Source organism: Apteryx mantelli, chromosome 2 (assembly GCF_036417845.1).
Source record: "Apteryx mantelli isolate bAptMan1 chromosome 2, bAptMan1.hap1, whole genome shotgun sequence".
Taxonomy (NCBI): domain Eukaryota; kingdom Metazoa; phylum Chordata; class Aves; order Apterygiformes; family Apterygidae; genus Apteryx; species Apteryx mantelli.
In genome coordinates, this window is record NC_089979.1 from 171,821,032 (window position 1) to 171,836,614 (window position 15,583).

General features: G+C 66.0%; 2 protein-coding genes across 4 annotated transcripts in view; one reads left to right on the forward strand and one right to left on the reverse strand.

The window, feature by feature from the left end:
- The first annotated feature begins 2,696 nt into the window (after nt 1-2,696).
- Nucleotides 2,697-9,424, forward strand: LOC106491456 (NAC-alpha domain-containing protein 1-like). Its single transcript, XM_067292226.1, has 7 exons — nt 2,697-7,347; nt 7,447-7,535; nt 7,657-7,740; nt 8,412-8,558; nt 8,638-8,769; nt 8,919-9,041; nt 9,244-9,424. The coding sequence occupies exons 1-7, from the start codon at nt 2,697-2,699 to the stop codon at nt 9,256-9,258; spliced, it is 5,241 nt and encodes a 1,746-aa protein (XP_067148327.1). The 3' UTR covers nt 9,259-9,424.
- Nucleotides 9,425-10,696: 1,272 nt separating this feature from the next.
- The window catches only part of CCM2 (CCM2 scaffold protein), a 48,000-nt gene continuing 43,113 nt past the window's right edge, over nt 10,697-15,583 (reverse strand). For all 3 annotated transcript variants that reach the window (XM_067292076.1, XM_067292075.1, XM_067292077.1), the window contains exons 9-10: nt 15,290-15,428; nt 10,697-11,998 (exon numbers count right to left, since the gene is read on the reverse strand). In XM_067292076.1, coding sequence (XP_067148177.1) covers nt 11,718-11,998; nt 15,290-15,428 — 420 coding nt within the window. In that variant the 3' untranslated portion in view covers nt 10,697-11,717. The remainder of the gene's footprint in view (nt 11,999-15,289; nt 15,429-15,583) is intronic.

Sequence of the window (15,583 nt, forward strand, 5' to 3'; positions counted from 1 at the left end):
GCCCCTCACCCCGCGCCCAGCCTGGGGAAACGGAGGCAGCGCGCAGGAGGCCCAAGGTCACCCCGCGGCATCCCGGTGGAGGGGGGGGGGGGGAAGCTCCCCCCCCCCCCGGGGAGCCGGTGCTGGGGCTCCACAACCTCCGCCGAAAAGGGGGGTCACGGCCTGGGGTTGTGCCGGCAAGGCCGCGGGATCCCTGCTCCGTCCCCTGGTTGGGGGGGGGGGGGCCGGGACACCCCCCCTTCCCCAAGCAGCAAGGGGTTTAGGGGAGTCGCCTGGCCCTGGAGGGGGTGCGGGTGACACTGGGGACCCGGGGGCAGAGTTAAGGTGATGTCGGCACTGCCGGGCTCCGGATGCCCCGGCTCCCTGCGGCGATGCTCCCCCCACCCCCATCCCGGTGCTCCCCCAAAATCGCACTAGGGGAAAGGGGGGTTTAACCCCCCCCCCCACAAGCACCAGCCCCCCCAGAGTGGGAACCGCAGCCAGCCCGGAGGGGGGGAGCCAGGGAAACACCCCGAAAAGCAAGTGCAGGAGAACGAGGCAGCTCCAGGTGCTGCAATTTGGGGGCATTTCCCACCCTTTTCCCTCCTTCCACCTGGCTTGGGTGAGGGGGGGGGGGGGCACCGCTGCCCCCTTAAATCCCTGCCGTGGGCCCCGCCCCCTCCTCCCAGAAGCCTTTGCGGCTTCACCCCGCCCCCCCCCCCCTCGCCCCTATATAAAGCCCCGTGGGGCCGCGTGGGGGGCCCGTGCTGGGCTTCGTGGTGGAGCTGGGTCCTGGTGGCAGCTGAGCCCCCCATGGACCTGCTGCCAGCCCCAGGTAATGGGGCTTTTTTTGGGGGGGGGGCTGAGAACGTGCAACTCGGTGCACTGATGAGTGTGGGGTGCTGCTGCCTGCTGAGTCCCTGGGGCTGTGCAGGGGGGGGGTTGGGCAGCGCTGGGGCTGAGAACACCCAGCTCAGCACACTGATGAGAGCGGGTTGCTGCGGTCTGCTGAGTCCCCTGGGGGGGGGGGGGGCTTGGCTGCAGTGGGGCTGAGAACGCCCAGCTCGGTGCACCGCTGAGCGCAGGGTGTTGCTGAGTCCCTGGGGCTGCACAGCGGTGGGGCTGAGAACGCCCAGCTCGGCGCATTGCTGAGCGCAGGGTGCTGCCGGGGCCAGGCAAGGGGGCTGGGCAGCGGTGGGGCTGAGAACGCCTAGCTCAGCACAGTGATGAGCACAGGGCGCTGCTGAGTCCCCGGGACTGGGCAGTGGTGGAGCTGAGAACGCGCAGCTCAGCACACCAATGAGTGCAGGGTGCTGCCAGGTCCCTGGGGCTGGGCGGGGGGGGGGGGGCTCAGCAGCGGTGGTGCCAAGAATGTGCAACTCAGTGCACTGCTGAGCACAGGGTGCTGCTGGTCCCCGGGCTGGGCAGGGTGGAGCTCAGCAGCGGTGGGGCTGAGAACGCCCAGCTCGGTGCATCGCTGAGCACAGGGTGCTGCCGAGTCCCTGGGGCCAGGCAGGGGGGCTGGGTAGCAGTGGGGCTGAGAACGCCCAGCTCAGTGCAGTGATGAGAGCAGGGTGCTGCCGAGTCCCTGGGTCTTGGCAGGGGGGGGCTGCGCAGCAGTGGGGCTGAGAACGTGCAGCTCAGCACATCTCTGAGCACAGGGCGCTGCTGGGTCCCTGGGGGGGGGGGGAGCAGGGGGAGCTCAGCAGTGCTGGGGCTGAGAACGCGGGGCTCGGTGCACCGATGAGCACAGGGTGCCGCCGGGTCCCCGGGGCCGGGCAGCAGTGGGGCTGAGAACGCTCAGCTCGGTGCACCAATGAGTGCAGGGTGCCGCCGAATCCCCGGAGGCCGGGCAGTGGTGGGGCTGAGAACGCCCAGCTCAGCACACCGATGAGCGCAGGGTGCTGCCAAATCCCTGAGGCCGGGCAGTGGTGGGGCTGAGAACGTGCAGCTTAGTGCACTGATGAGCGCAGGGTGCTGCTGAGTCCCTGGGGCTGGGCAGCGGTGGGGCTGAGAACGCCCAGCTCAGTGCACCGCTGAGCACAGGGTGCTGCCGAGTCCCTGGGGCCAGGCGGGGGGGGCTGGGCAGCGATGGGGCTGAGAACGCGCAGCTCAGCACACCAATGAGCGCAGGGTGCTGCTGCCTGCCAAGTCCCTGGGGCCGGGCAGGGGGGGCCAGGCAGCGGTGGGGCTGAGAACGCCCAGCTCGGCGCACTGCTGAGCACAGGGTGCTGCCGAGTCCCTGGGGCCGGGCAGGGGGGGGCTGCGCAGCGGTGGGGCTGAGAACGTGCAGCTCAGCACACCCCTGAGCACAGGGCGCTGCTGGGGTCCCTGGGGCGGGACAGGGGGGGCTCAGCAGTGCTGGGGCTGAGAACGCCCAGCTCAGTGCAGTGATGAGAGCAGGGTGCTGCCGAGTCCCTGGGGCCGGGCAGGGAGACTGCACAGTGGTGAGGCTGAGAACGCCCAGCTCAGCACACCTCTGAGCACAAGGCGCAGCCGGGTCCCTGGGGGGGGGGGGGCCAGGGGGGGGGGGGCTCAGCAGTGCTGGGGCTGAGAACGCGCCGCTCAGTGCACCAATGAGCGCAGGGTGCTGCCGAATCCCCAGGGGCCGGGCAGCGGTGGGGCTGAGAACGTGCAGCTCAGCGCACCGATGAGCCGAATCCCCGGGGGGCCTCTGACGGCAGCTCTCCGCTCTCTCCGCAGCCGCCGCCGCCGCCATGCCGGCCGAGAAGGAGGACCGGCCCCAGCCCGAGGGGGCCAGCTGCGACGCCGCCGGTGGTGGTGGTGGTGGTGGTGGCAGCGGTGGCGGTGGCAGCGGTGGGGGCAGCACCGGGGCCGCCCCCGCCCTGGCCGAGCGCTGCCCGCTGCCGCCGCCGCCGTCCCCTAGCAAAACGCGCCGGGTGCCACCCGCCGCCGCCCCGCTGGACACCCGCATCGTCATGGGCGAGGAGACGCGCCGTCCCACCACCACCACCACCGCCGCCGCCGCGGTGGTGGAGCCCGACCTCTTCTTCACGGCGCCCTCGACGCCCGTCAAGGCGGCCTTCGCCCGGCTCAAGGCGGCAGCGAGCTGCGAGGAGGAGGAGGAAGAGGAGGAGGAGGAGGAGGAGGAAGAGGAGGGGGCGAGCGAAGGCCCCGGCTCGCCGCCCACCTCGCCCTCGGGCTCCTACATGACGGCCGAGGGCGGCAGCTGGGCGTCCTCGGGCACCGCCAGCACCTCGCCCTCCTGCTCGCCCAACCTGGTGGCCGACGGCGAGCCGGCGCCCGGCGAGCCCTTCGCCCCCTGCCCCGAGGATGAGGATGGCGACGACGGCGACGTGGCCCCCTTCGCCCTGCCCGAGGAGGAGGAGGAGGATGGCGAAGGGCAGGCGACGCCGGAGGAGGAGGAGGACGAGTGGGAGCCGGGAGGTCCCGGCGCGGCTCCGCTGCTCGCCCGGCTCCTGGGAGCCGCCGAAGCCGGCATGGTGCCGGCGGCGCTGCTGCCTTTCCGCGGCAGCCTGCTCTTCGAGGCCGAAGCCGTGGAGATCGCCCTCGGCCCCCCCGCCTCCTCCACCGCCGTCGAGGAGGAGGAGGAAGAGGAGGAGGAGGAAGAGGAGGACAGCGCCTCGGCCTCCTTCCTGCGCTCCCTCTCGGAGAGCTCCGTGGCCGAGGGGGCGGACGAGGCTTTCGCCTACCGCGACGACACCTCGGCCTCCTCCGACTCGGCTTCCTACGGAGGCACCGAGGACGAGCGGCTCTACGGCGCCGAGCGCCACGCGCTGCCGGCTGCCGGCGGCGTCGAGCTCCGCCTGGATGGCGCCGCCACCCTGGATGAGGAAGAGGAGGAGGAGGAGGATGCGGCAGCGGCGCCTCCGTCGCCCCACGGCCCTGGGACACCCGCAGCGCCAGGCGAGGAAGACGCCGGCGAGGAAGAGCTCGCCGAGCGAGATGCCGCGTCTCCCCTGCCGGGATTGGCAATGCCGGAGGAGGACGAGCGCCCGGAGCAGGGTGCTGGCGTCGGCATCCTGCCGAAGGCAGCGGAGCTGCACTCGCCGGTGCCAGGTGATGCCGGCCTGGCCCTGGGCGGCTGCATCCTGGTCCCCTCCGGAGAAGCCGCCGCGGAGGCACCCGGTAAGCCGGCTGCCGAGTGCTTCCTCACCTGCACCTCCGAGGAAGAGGAGCTGGAGGATGCCGGGATGCTGGAGGATGCCGGGACATCGCAGGACGCAGCAACACTGGAGGATGCCGGGATGCCGGAGGATACCGGAGAGTTGCGGGACATTGCGACGCCGGAGGATGCTGGGATGCTGGAGGATGCCAGGGAGCCACGGGACACTGAGACACTGGTGGATACCAGGATGCCAGAGGATGCTGGGGAGCTGTGGGACACTAGAATGCCGGAGGATGCCGGGACACTGCAGGACACTGAGATGCTGGTAGATGCCAAGATGCCGGAGGATGCCGCAAAGCCACGGGACACTGGAACACCAGAGGATGCCGGGACACTGCAGGACACTGGGATGCTGGTGGACACTGCGACACCAAAGGGTGCCGGGGAGCTGCAGGACACTGCGACACCAGAGGATGCCGGGACACTGCAGGACACTGGGATGCTGGTAGATGCCAGGATGCTGGAGGATGCTGCAAAGCCCCGGGATACTGGAATGCCGGAGGATGATGGAACACTGCAGGACACTGAGATGCTGGTAGATGCCAGGACGCCAGAGGATGCTGCAAAGCCACAGGACACTGGAATGCCGGAGGATGCCGGGACACTGCAGGACACTGGGATGCTGGTGGATGCCAGGATGCCAGAGGATGCCGAGGAGCTGCAGGACACCACGACGCCAGAGGATGCTGGGACACTGCAGGACACTGGGATGCTGGTGGATGCCAGGATGCCGGAGGATGCCAAGGAGCTGCAGGACACTGCAACGCCAGAGGATGCCGGGACACCGCGGGACACTGCAACACCGGAAGATGCCGGGATGCTGGAGGATGCCAGGGAGCTGTGGGACACTACAACACCGGAAGATGCCGGGATGCTGGAGGATACCAGGGAGCTGTGGGACACTACAACACCGGAAGATGCCAGGATGCTGGAGGATGCTGGGGAGCTGCGGGACACTGGGATGCCGGAAGATGCCGGGATGCCAGAGGATGCCGCAGCAGAGCCGGAGCTGCGTCACCCCCAGGAGCCCCCTGTCCCCACCGAGCTGCCGGAGGAGACCGAGACCGATGTGACGAGCGCGCCAGGGCTCTGCGCAGAGCCAGCAGCGAGGAGCAGCTCCCCGGAGCCCCCGGCTCCGTGCCCCGGAGACACCAAAGAGCCCGGCCCGGAGGAGAGCGCCCCGGCCGAGCCGGAGGGAGCCACTGTCCCCACTGATGCCTCCGGCACCTCCATTCCCACTGACGCCTCCAGCACCACGGAGGAAGAGGAGGAGGAGGAGGATGCATCCGTGACGCCCCCCAGTGAGGATGGTCCTGACCGCGCTGCTGAGGAGGAGCCGGCGCCTTCGGATCCCGCGGCATCACTCGGCAGCTCCGATGGCGACCGGCTCTCGGACGGGCTGCCGGAGGGCTCCGTGCCGGGAGCAGCTAGCGAGCTGGACACCGCTCCGGGTGAAGACCTTCCCAGCGAAGACCTGGAGGGCAGGCGGACGCCGGCGGCAGCCGGGCTCGGCGACGCGCAGGAGGAGCGGGATGCGGCCGCTTCATCCGAGGACTCATTGCTGGAGCAGCCGGACACCTCGCGGTCCTGCCTCCGCGCCGACTCCGGCTTCTCCGCTGCCCCCGAGGCCGGCGAGCCGCCGAGCCCCCGGTCCCGCTCCTCCTCATCCTCCTCCGATGAGGATGAGGAGGAGGAGGCAGCCCGGCAGCGCCCGCGGGCTCCGGCGCCCCAGCGGCCGCGTTTCACCGCCTCCGAGCGGGAAGTCTACGTGGGATCGCCGCCACGGACACCCGCCGCCGTTGCCGCCCCGCCGGCCCCCCTCGAACTGCTCCAACCACCCGGTGCCTTTTTGGAGAGCCGCCGGCCGCCTCCGGCTTCGCGGCGCCTCCGGGATCGGCAGCAGGTCGCCGCCATGCTGCAGGGCTCCTTCGGCGAGCTGGCGGCGGCGCGGCTCCGAGGCAGGGCCGCCTCTCCGGAGAGCGGCCCCGGGAACGCCGCCGGAGCTGTCCCGGTGCCGGCTGCCCCGCTCGAGGCGGCCCAGCCGCCCGCTGCCGGCGGCGCTGCCCTTCGACCCAAAGATCCGGATGTCCCGCTGTCCCCGGAGCGCTTGGATGTCCCGCCGTTCCCGGAGCGCCTGGCATCCCCGGAGCGCCTGGATGTCGCGCTGGAGCAAGCCCCAGTGGAAAGCGCCTGCCCGACTCTCCCGTTAGCGGAGGCGCCTCCTCGCCCCGCGACGCCGGAGGTGGAGGAGACCCCCACGGCAGCCGCGTTCCCGGCTGCCGTAGGCATCCCCACCGCTATCCCGGCGGAGAGCGGATCCACACCGCCCTCGAGCCCCGGCGCCGAGCCTGCGGCACCATGCGGGCGGGAGGACGGCGAGGAAGAGGAGGGGACGGCAGCGCCTGGTGCTCAGCACGCTCCGGATGCCGCTGCCGGCCCCTCGGATGCTGCCGAAGGTGGAGAGGCTCTTCCGAGCCCCACGGAGACGGATATCCTGCCCCCGGGCTCTCCGGATCCTTTGGATGCCCGCTGTCGCTCGCCATCTCCAGAGCCATGCCCAAGCCCTGCTGCTGCCCCCCGGCCGGACTCTCCGGCACCCACGGAGGAGGCGGCACCCCCGGAGCCGCCGGCGGCTCCCCGGGACCTGGCCGAGCCGGCTCCCGCTCTGGCAGCTTTTCCCGGAGCAGCCGCCGAGGCCTTGGCACCCGGCCCGCCGCCGGCAGCCCCCTGCCTGCCACTCTCCAAACTCATCCAAGTGCCTCCGCTGCGCTCGCCGCCCCCCTGCCCGGAGCGGCTCCGCGGCCCCCCGGATGCCGCGAGCGCGCGGCCGGAGGAGCCACCGTCGCCGTCGATCCCGCCGGGTTCCCGGAAGCACCTCGACGGTAACGGAGGATCCCGCGACCTCCCAGCCGCCCTTCGCCCCGCGGTTCCCGAGCCCTCGCCGCCGGCGCCGCGCAAAGCCAAAGCTCCCGGCGCCGGAGACCCGCGGGGCCGGAAGCAGCAGCCGGGCGGCAAAGCTCCGCGGAGCAAGGAAGCGGCGTCGGCCGAGGGCCGCCGGGCAGCCCGCGGCTCCGTGCAATCCGAGTCGAGCTCCTCCAGCGAGGCGGAGCTGCCGTACCGCTGCGCCGAGATCGAGCACCTGCGGGAAGCCGCCGGCATCGCCCTGCTCGAGGACAAGAAGCCCCCGGCGCCGCGGAGGTGCGAGGCCAACCATAAAGGTGAGCGGTTGGAGGGGGGGGTTTTTTTGGGATGAGTATCCTGAGGGGGATGCGTGTGCCCGCGCCAAGCGGGTTACGGTTCCCGCGTGGCTCCCGCAGGATCTTGCAACGACTCGGAGAGCAACGACGAGTCCATCCCGGAGCTGGAGGAACCCGACATCTCGGAGCCGCGGCCAACCCAAACCCAGGTGAGACCTGGAGATGGTGGTGGAGGGGGGAAGCCGGAGCGGCGCGGAGCCTCCGCTGCCGCCGGCTGCTCGGAGCCGGGATGCCGGCGGCGGGCGGTGACCCGCGCTCGGTCGCTCGCAGGCCCAGCTCACCCACTCGATGGGCGCCGGCGAGGAGAGCCTAAGCAAAGCGAAGCAGAGCCGCAGCGAGAAGAAGGCCAGGAAGGTGGGTGGGAGAGGAGGAGGAGGAGGAGGAGCCGGGCTATCGGGTCCGCGGTGGTTTGGGGACGGCCGGAGCCCCGTGTCCATCCCGTGGGGCACCTGGTCGTGGCGAGGGTGGCCTCCCCGAGGGCACGGAGGGGATGCAGCCCTGCCCGGGAGGATTAGGGGCTCTTAAGTCAGGCTTATTTGTCGCCGGCTGCGGGGATTAGTCCTGCTTAAAGCCCTCTGGCGCTGGGCAGCCCCCCGGGGTGGTTTGAAGGGCTCCCGGGAGGGAGGCGGCAGGTCCCCGCTCCGGAATCACGGCTGGGGCTCTTGGATGGGTTCCCGGGGCCAGCTCGGCGTCACCGCGCCAGGGATGGGGATGTGGCTTGTGGGGAGACCAAGGGCTGGTGTTGTCCCAACTCGGGCGTCCCTGCTGGGTGATGACCCTGGGGAGCAATGGTGTATCAAGGTGGGGGACAAGCTAGAGGGAGTCAGTCCAACCTGGCCACCCCTGGGGACCAGCCTTGCCCCACGTCTCTAGGAGCTGGTTCCTATGTTGTCCTGGGGGGGCTGGAGAACCTCCTCGGCCGGCGATGGCCATCCAATGGCCAAGCCAACAAGCTCGGGGATGCCAGCAGGGCCGGGGGACGGTGCTGCTCGGGGCCGTGCTCACCCGGCCGTGTGTCCTCCCAGGCCATGTCCAAGCTGGGCCTGAGGCAGATCCACGGCGTCACCCGCATCACCATCCGCAAGTCCAAGAACATCCTCTTCGTCATCACCAAGCCCGACGTCTTCAAGAGCCCCGCGTCTGACATCTACATCGTCTTTGGGGAAGCCAAGGTGAGGCAGGGACGTGGGGCAGGTCTCCAGGGCGGGTGGCCCATGGGGGGACCAGCATGTGACCCTCCTGTCCCCGCAGATCGAGGACCTGTCGCAGCAAGTGCACAAGGCTGCGGCGGAGAAGTTCAAGGTGCCCATGGAGCACTCGCCACTGATCACGGAGACGGCCCCCACCCTCACCATCAAGGAGGAGAGTGAGGAGGAGGAAGAGGTGGGTCCCAGCACCCGGGAGCAGGGTGGCTCTGGGATGTGGGGCCTGGCTGGGTGGACAAGGGTCAAGAGGATCCTCCAAGCTGGCCATGGGGCTGGTGAGTGTCGCAAGGGGTGACAACAGTGTCCCCTCGTTCGCCCTTCCTGCAGGTGGATGAGACGGGGCTGGAGGTGAGGGACATCGAGCTGGTCATGGCTCAGGCCAACGTCTCGCGCCCCAAAGCCGTGCGGGCGCTCAGGCACAACAACAACGACATCGTCAACGCCATCATGGTGAGTGTCCGCGCTCCGGGAAGACCCCCCCGGCCCCGCTCGCCTCCCCCGCTGAGGGGAAACCGAGGCAGAGGAGGCTGCGGCTCGAAACGAGGGGGACCTTCTCCCCCTGCCCAACTGCAGGTGCTTGACCCTGGAGATGCAACCTCAGGGTGCTGAGGACGGGGGGGGTCCTCACCCATCCCTGTGCTCTCTCCCGCAGGAGCTGACCATGTAGCGACCGGCCGAGCGGCGTCTCCGGTGGTTTTTTTCCCTCCCCTCCCTCCTTGTATAGATAAACAGTTACTCCTTCTCCACCCGGTATCCGTACTCTAGACCCGCAACTACTCCTAGTCCGCGTCTGTAACGCTCAATAAACGGCCTCATGTATCACTTGGATCGCACACCGCCTCCGTCTCCGCTCAGGGCCGGGGTGACGGGTGAAAACATCTCGGAGGGGTTGCGGGGGGGGGTAACATGGAGCATCTTGCTGCTGCATTTGATGCCCAAAAGTGGGTTTTGGGGGGGGGACACGAGGTGTAAGGCGGGGGGGGGGAGCGGCTTGATGAACGAGACGAACCAGCGTCGGGTGCAGAATTTATATTTACCGGTAACAAATACTCCGTACAGAAAGCATACATACAAAACGCCCCGAAGGAACGGGAAACGGCCTGGGAACGCGGGGGCGCCGGGCCGGGTCGGGCCGGGCCGGGAGGAACCGCTCTGGCCGAAGCACCGGTCGAGAGTCCTTCGCGGCGTTAAGTCACGTTTTTTTTTTTTTTTCCCCCCGTGAACGAAGTATTAAAAAAATACTGTTACGGCTTCTGTTTTATAGATCTCCTTATACAATCGTTTCAAAAATAGGGTTTTTTTTCCAAATTTTCTAAGTCTCCCATGACTCAACTTCAGTGTGTGTGTGTATACATATATATATACACATGCACCTACTTTTTATATATATATATATACACACATGTGCATGTTTTGTTGTTGATCTGCAGATGTATAAAAAGGCACTAAGAACTCAAACTAATGCCGGTTCCAGATAAATGCTCCAGGCTGGAGCTTGTTGGGGGGGGGGGAGGGCCTTGCTGGAGTCAGTATTGTACCGCTAGGTTGTGAGCTGTTTTTTTTAAAAAAAAAGAGGAAAAAAAAAAAAGTAATAGTAACAAGCCCTGGGGCTGTAGCAGCCCCCCCCCCCCCCATTTTGCTGTCTGGGGGAGATCCAGCCCCCCCTGGGAAAGGGGGGGGAAGACTCCTGGCTCCGGGTTGGCTCCTTGCAGCGCTTTGGGCCCCCCCCCCCCCCAAAAAAGCACCAGGATGAATATGCCACATGCAGCTCGTAATGTAAACGGGGGGGGGGGGGGGGGGGGGGGGGCCGGGGTCAGGCCGGCGGAGCCGAGGGTGGCGGTGGCACTGGCCGCCCCCGCGATGGCACAGCGAGGGGGACCCAGGCGCAGCGGAAAAGCCCCGGAGCAGCACCGAGCGCAGGGGACTGTGCACGGGGAGGCCGGATCCTTCCCAAAAAACCGCTGAGCGAGCATTTGGGCCGGGCGCTGCGGAAAGCGAGCCGGTGACACCCCCCCCCCCCCCAGGTCCCTCCCGCGGTGGCCGGCGATGCCCCTTCTTCCCGGCTTCCGGGGCTCCAGGAGCGCTGCTACGGCAAGGAATACAGCTTAAAAAAATAGGTGTGTATTTATAACCGCAGGTAAAATATATACAACATGTACAGCGTTCTCTATAGCACCCCCCCCCCCCCCCCAAAACCGCTGCGAGCTTCCCCGAGCGCGGCCTGGGGGCGGCTCGCTCCCGTCTCGCCTCTTAATCCGGGAAGGCGAGCTGAGCCCCCCCGGGAGCGAGCCGGGCACCGGCAACCCTGAGCGCAGGAGCGCGTCTGCTCCCACGTGTCCGAGCCCCTTCCCGTCCCGCCAGGTGCTCCTCGGGAAGCGGAGGTGCTAGCGTCGGTTTGGGGGGAGGTGCTCGGCACCTCGCGGCGCTGGAGATCGCCAAGGGGGGATCGGGATGGCAGTGGGAAGGATCTGGGATCCCCCCGCCTGGAGCTGCCCGGAGGGAGCCGTGCTGGGCACGTCCTTGTGCTTGCAGGGGGGTGCAGGGAGCTCAGGCGGCACCGGAGCTGTGCCGGGGACCGGCGTTCCCCAGGTCACCTTCGGGTTCGGAGCCCAAACGTTTCGGCAGCGTCGCCGAGAGGTTTAAATAAATTCACATTGCGGTAAACTTCATTCGAAACCCGGCACGGGGAGGAGCAGGAGAGCGGTTCCAACGGGGCTGTCGTGTGCAAAACTCTAAAACCAGGTGGGGGGGTCTCCGGGCGAAGCTCTCCGCAGCCTCGCTCCGAGCCCGCGGCAGCGCCTAAAGTGAGCCGGGGAAGGCCGGCTCCCTCGCCCGGCTCCGGGCTCCTCTTCCGCAGCGTGCTCGCTCACGGATGCGCACCCGCGCGCCTTCACAGTAAGAGGGTCCCCGGGCGCCTGCAAACGGGCACGTGGGCCAGCGAAGCCGTTGACAAGGATGGGAGAGTAATTGCATCCTGATCCATCCCGGAAAAACCCTCTCCCAGAATGAAGGTCAGGAAGACAGGCGCAAACCCTGCTGCAGTCTCTTCCCAAGAGGGTGGAAGGGAGCTGGACCGAGCCCGCTCCGGCAGGGAGCTGCCTCATCCTTCCTCCCCCCTGCTTGCTCTCAAGAGGAATCGCGGTCCATGCTGCATCCGAGGGCTTCGATATCGTTGCTGATGTGCGAGATCATTCGGTCCCACTCATCTTCTTCCGAGGGCACAGACTGGTCATCCGAGCTCCCGGCAGCTCCGTTTCCGTTGGTCGTCGAATTGGAGGTTGTGCTCAGAGTCCGCCTGTACCTCCCAAAACTGTCTGTGATAATGCCGCGGCCATCTTTCACCCCGATGGTTTCGAGGAAGTTCTCAAAGTGTTGACTGTCCTTCTCAGGAATGAAGGGTCGAAGGCCTTCCCGGGAAAGAAAACACAAGGAGGAGAACGTTAGCCACCTCACGCATGTCAGCCGGCAACGCGGCAGCGCTCTCGACACCGGCCTGTCTGCAGGGGGACGTTCAGGGAGGTCAGAACTTATTTTAAAGGGCATTTGTTCAGCTGCGTTAAATTCTGGGGAATGTTTCCATGCTGAACCTAAGCGGAGCTGTTTCGTCCATCAATGGCCTGTGAGTCTTGCCCCAGCGGTTTGAAGCACCTTCCACCAGAGCAAAGCTCCCTGTTAGACCTGATGCAACACCCAAAGGAGCACGCTGCCACGGAGCACGCCGGGACCCTATGGAGCAGCTCTGCTTCCCAGGCAAAGGGTTCCTCCAGCCCTGCTGCACCGTGCGCTTCTGAAGATGACCTGTTTTAGGTGACGGCTCCAGTTAGCACACCCCGATCCCCTCAGCAGCACCCGGCTATCGAGGCAGGCTGAAACCTCCCCCGCCAAAAAAAACGCGCTGTCCTCCCTCTGCTCCACCACGCAGCGAGATGGCAGGGTTTCACCTACAGCTCCCCGCTACACCCGGACAGTTCAGGCCACAACCTTCAGGGCCGAACTGAATTTCACGGTGTGACTGACCGTCTTGCTTTGCGCTAGGCTCTTCCCTCCGGCTGTCACCTCCTCCGGCCGTGCCGATTAGCTCAGCCGTCCATGAGGAATCACTGACTCACGGACACCTGCGTCAGCAGAGCTGTTCGTAAGGAAACCGGCCGCAGCGCTCACACGGAGCTCAGCGGAGAAGCCCATTTCGGGCAGACCCGGGCCACTCGGGGCAGGCCGGTAGCGCTTTTGGGGCCACCAGCTCGTGGCCACCCATCACATTTACACCCCCTGAGAAGCGCAGGCGCTGCCCACGTATGGGCTGCAGACAAGTCATGACGGAAGGGGGGCTAAAGCAGGATTTCCAGAGCTCAGGATTGTCTGCTGCTTCGTCACTGAAGCGTATCGCTGAGCTTATTACTGCAGCACGCGATTAAGGCACCCAAAGGCGAACAGGCAGGGTGGTTTCAAGAACATCCGTCTCCCTCTTGCCACCCCAGCGCAAGCCGGCGTCTCACGGCAGGGATCCGAGCCGGCACCGCGCCGGCGAGGCTCCACCGCCGCGGCCGGCAGGGCCGGGCTAACGGCTGTTGCTTGGAAGCTACTCTAAATCCAACAGCCCGACAAGGTCACTGGGACAAACATCGCAGAAGCAAGGTCCTCCATGATGATGAGAGCTAATACAAGTGGGATGAAACGTCCCAGTTCCCGGAGCACGTTTCTCTTGCGGAGCCCACCACCACGTGCTTGGTGGTGGGGCGGCTTCTTGTTGCACCGCTAATTAGTCTTTGAGTTAAAGTAACTAACTAACTCATTTGTCTTTGTAATTAGATGTAGGGTTAGAAGCCTCTATAGCGGAGACACAAGGTCAAGCTCGAGATCCCCCTGCTCTCCGGGTACGTCGGTGGCTGCCAGCCCGGCCACGGAGCAGGCTCGCCCGCGGCGCTGGGCTCGGCGCACCCAGCCCTGCCGCGGCTGATATCCGCTAGCCCATGCGGCCTGGCCTTCTCCGACGTGCGGAAACGCTTGGGCTCTGCCTCGCGGAGCGCTCCGGAGCTCAGGCCGAGCAGCTCGTCGCGTGCCAGGCAGGGACGCCGAGGGGACCCGAACTGACAGAAGGTCCCTGAGGGACTCAGCCACAAACCCGCACCCTCGGTGGTCCGGCCAGGACCAGAGCAGGAGGAAGCAGCATTCGGTTATCGAGATTTCCAGCCCAGATGGGGCTGTGAGATTGTCCGACCTGACCTCCTGGGCTGAGGAACTCCAGGGGGGGGCTCGCTGGTGGCCCCCAGCTGCTGGGCCAGGGGGCAGAGGACACGCAAACACCTTGGCGCCTGCCACTGAGAAAATATCGCAAGGGGAGAGATGTAACTACAGACAGGCGGGTGCCAGGCTCTGGAAGAGCAAAAATCTCCTTCACCCTCGCTCAGCAAGGTGGTACGAAACTCATGTGCTCTCCAAAACTTAATAAGCGGAGGCACCTGCCTTCCAGCCTGGCTGCAGGTGCCAGACGCCCCAGCGAAACGTGGGGAAGGAGAAGGCCTCCCGATTCCCAGAACCAGCTCTGCGGAAGGGGAGATTCCTCCACTTCCTTTGCTCCGCATGAGCAGAGTCGACTTTATATCCCGCTTCCCAGGCGCGTTCCTGAACGATAGAGGCAAGCGTGCTGAGGCCACGATGCGGTCGCACGGTATCATCTGAGCTGCAAGGTGCCGTGAGGCTAAACGGCGTTAACGAAGCAGCAAGCAGGGCAGATGGCTGGGGAGGGGAGCGTGAAACAACAGCACTGCGTTGAGGCGGGCCTTCAAAGGCTCGTTATTTCGGATCATTAAAGACAAAACCAAAACGGGGGATTCGAGGCAGGAGGGACCTGAAGAGCCTCCGAGGCTGGCAGCCTCCTTTCGGCTGCGGGAAGGGAAACGGCGCTGTTCTCCTCCCAGGTAACAGCGCCGGCGTGTCCGGCTGCTGACCCTGCACAGGACCATTTGGGTGCAAACCTTCCCTCCAGGACTGCAAAGTCGTTTCCGGAGAACGCAGGCCCCAGGGGCACCCTCTTAAACACACCCGCGTGAACGACGTGTCTGACACCAGAACTGTCCGGTGTCACCTCAGCGTTCGGTCAAGGACCAGGACCTGCAGGGACCCTCTGAATCCCGCTGTTGTGCACAGTCCCGCACGGCCACCGAGTGCAGCACGGAATGTCACACCTTGCCGACTGTTTCAGGAGCTGTGGAGCTCATCCTGAACCCTGAAGACGATCAGTAGGCGAGACGCAGACGCAAGCGAAGCGAGACACAAAGAGAGGACAATCTATCTCATTACCTCTCGCCACATAAAAGCCATGTGTCTCGGCTCCCTCTGCAGTCAGTTGGGAGAGATTGGGATCTCAAGGGATGATTCGAGCCACCCTGAGATGGGGGCTTGAGCTAGAGGGACTGAACTGCCCTCAGGAAGCGGGGGGTCTCCAAGGAGAGACGAATCAAGGTATTCCTCCTTGCTTGGCTACACCTCAAGTGCAGGAGGCCAAGCAATCTTTGCACCTTTCACCCCCTGCCCTTCACAACCTTGCATCAGCTCAGAGCGCCCTTGTGAGAGGCCCATGCCCTAGCGAGATCAGCACCAGGCACTTCCCGCCCTGCCGAGGGGTCGGGAGCAGACTGAGGCTGGCTCTCACCCTCTGGTTTGTTATCCATGACGAATCCATGGCAGCTGAAACTCACCTAAGAGCAGGAACTTCCTACTGTCCCCGTAGAGCTGCTTCAAGTTGATGCAGAACTCATGTATCGAAGCCCCATTGCGATACTCATGCAGGAGCATCGCAAACTGCTGGATCTCTTGGGAAGAGAGTTTCGTTCGTAGCTGAGGAAGAGAAGAACGTTGCAAATAATATCACTGATTTTTAGGAGCATTCTTTCAACTCTGATGAAAATGGAGGGGGAAGAGATCACGGGAAGCCTGGGAGCTGGGTTTATGGCAACTCGATTTATTGCTATTTGACAAGAGTCAACCGCCAG

Bases quoted from the DNA above. Each gene is read 5' to 3' on its own strand.
- LOC106491456 (XM_067292226.1), top strand. From the start codon at position 2,697: ATGCCGGCCGAGAAGGAGGACCGGCCCCAGCCCGAGGGGGCCAGCTGC. The intron at 7,741-8,411 runs GTGGGTGGGAGA...GTGTCCTCCCAG, and splicing joins GCGAGAAGAAGGCCAGGAAG to GCCATGTCCAAGCTGGGCCT. The intron at 8,559-8,637 runs GTGAGGCAGGGA...CTGTCCCCGCAG, and splicing joins TCGTCTTTGGGGAAGCCAAG to ATCGAGGACCTGTCGCAGCA.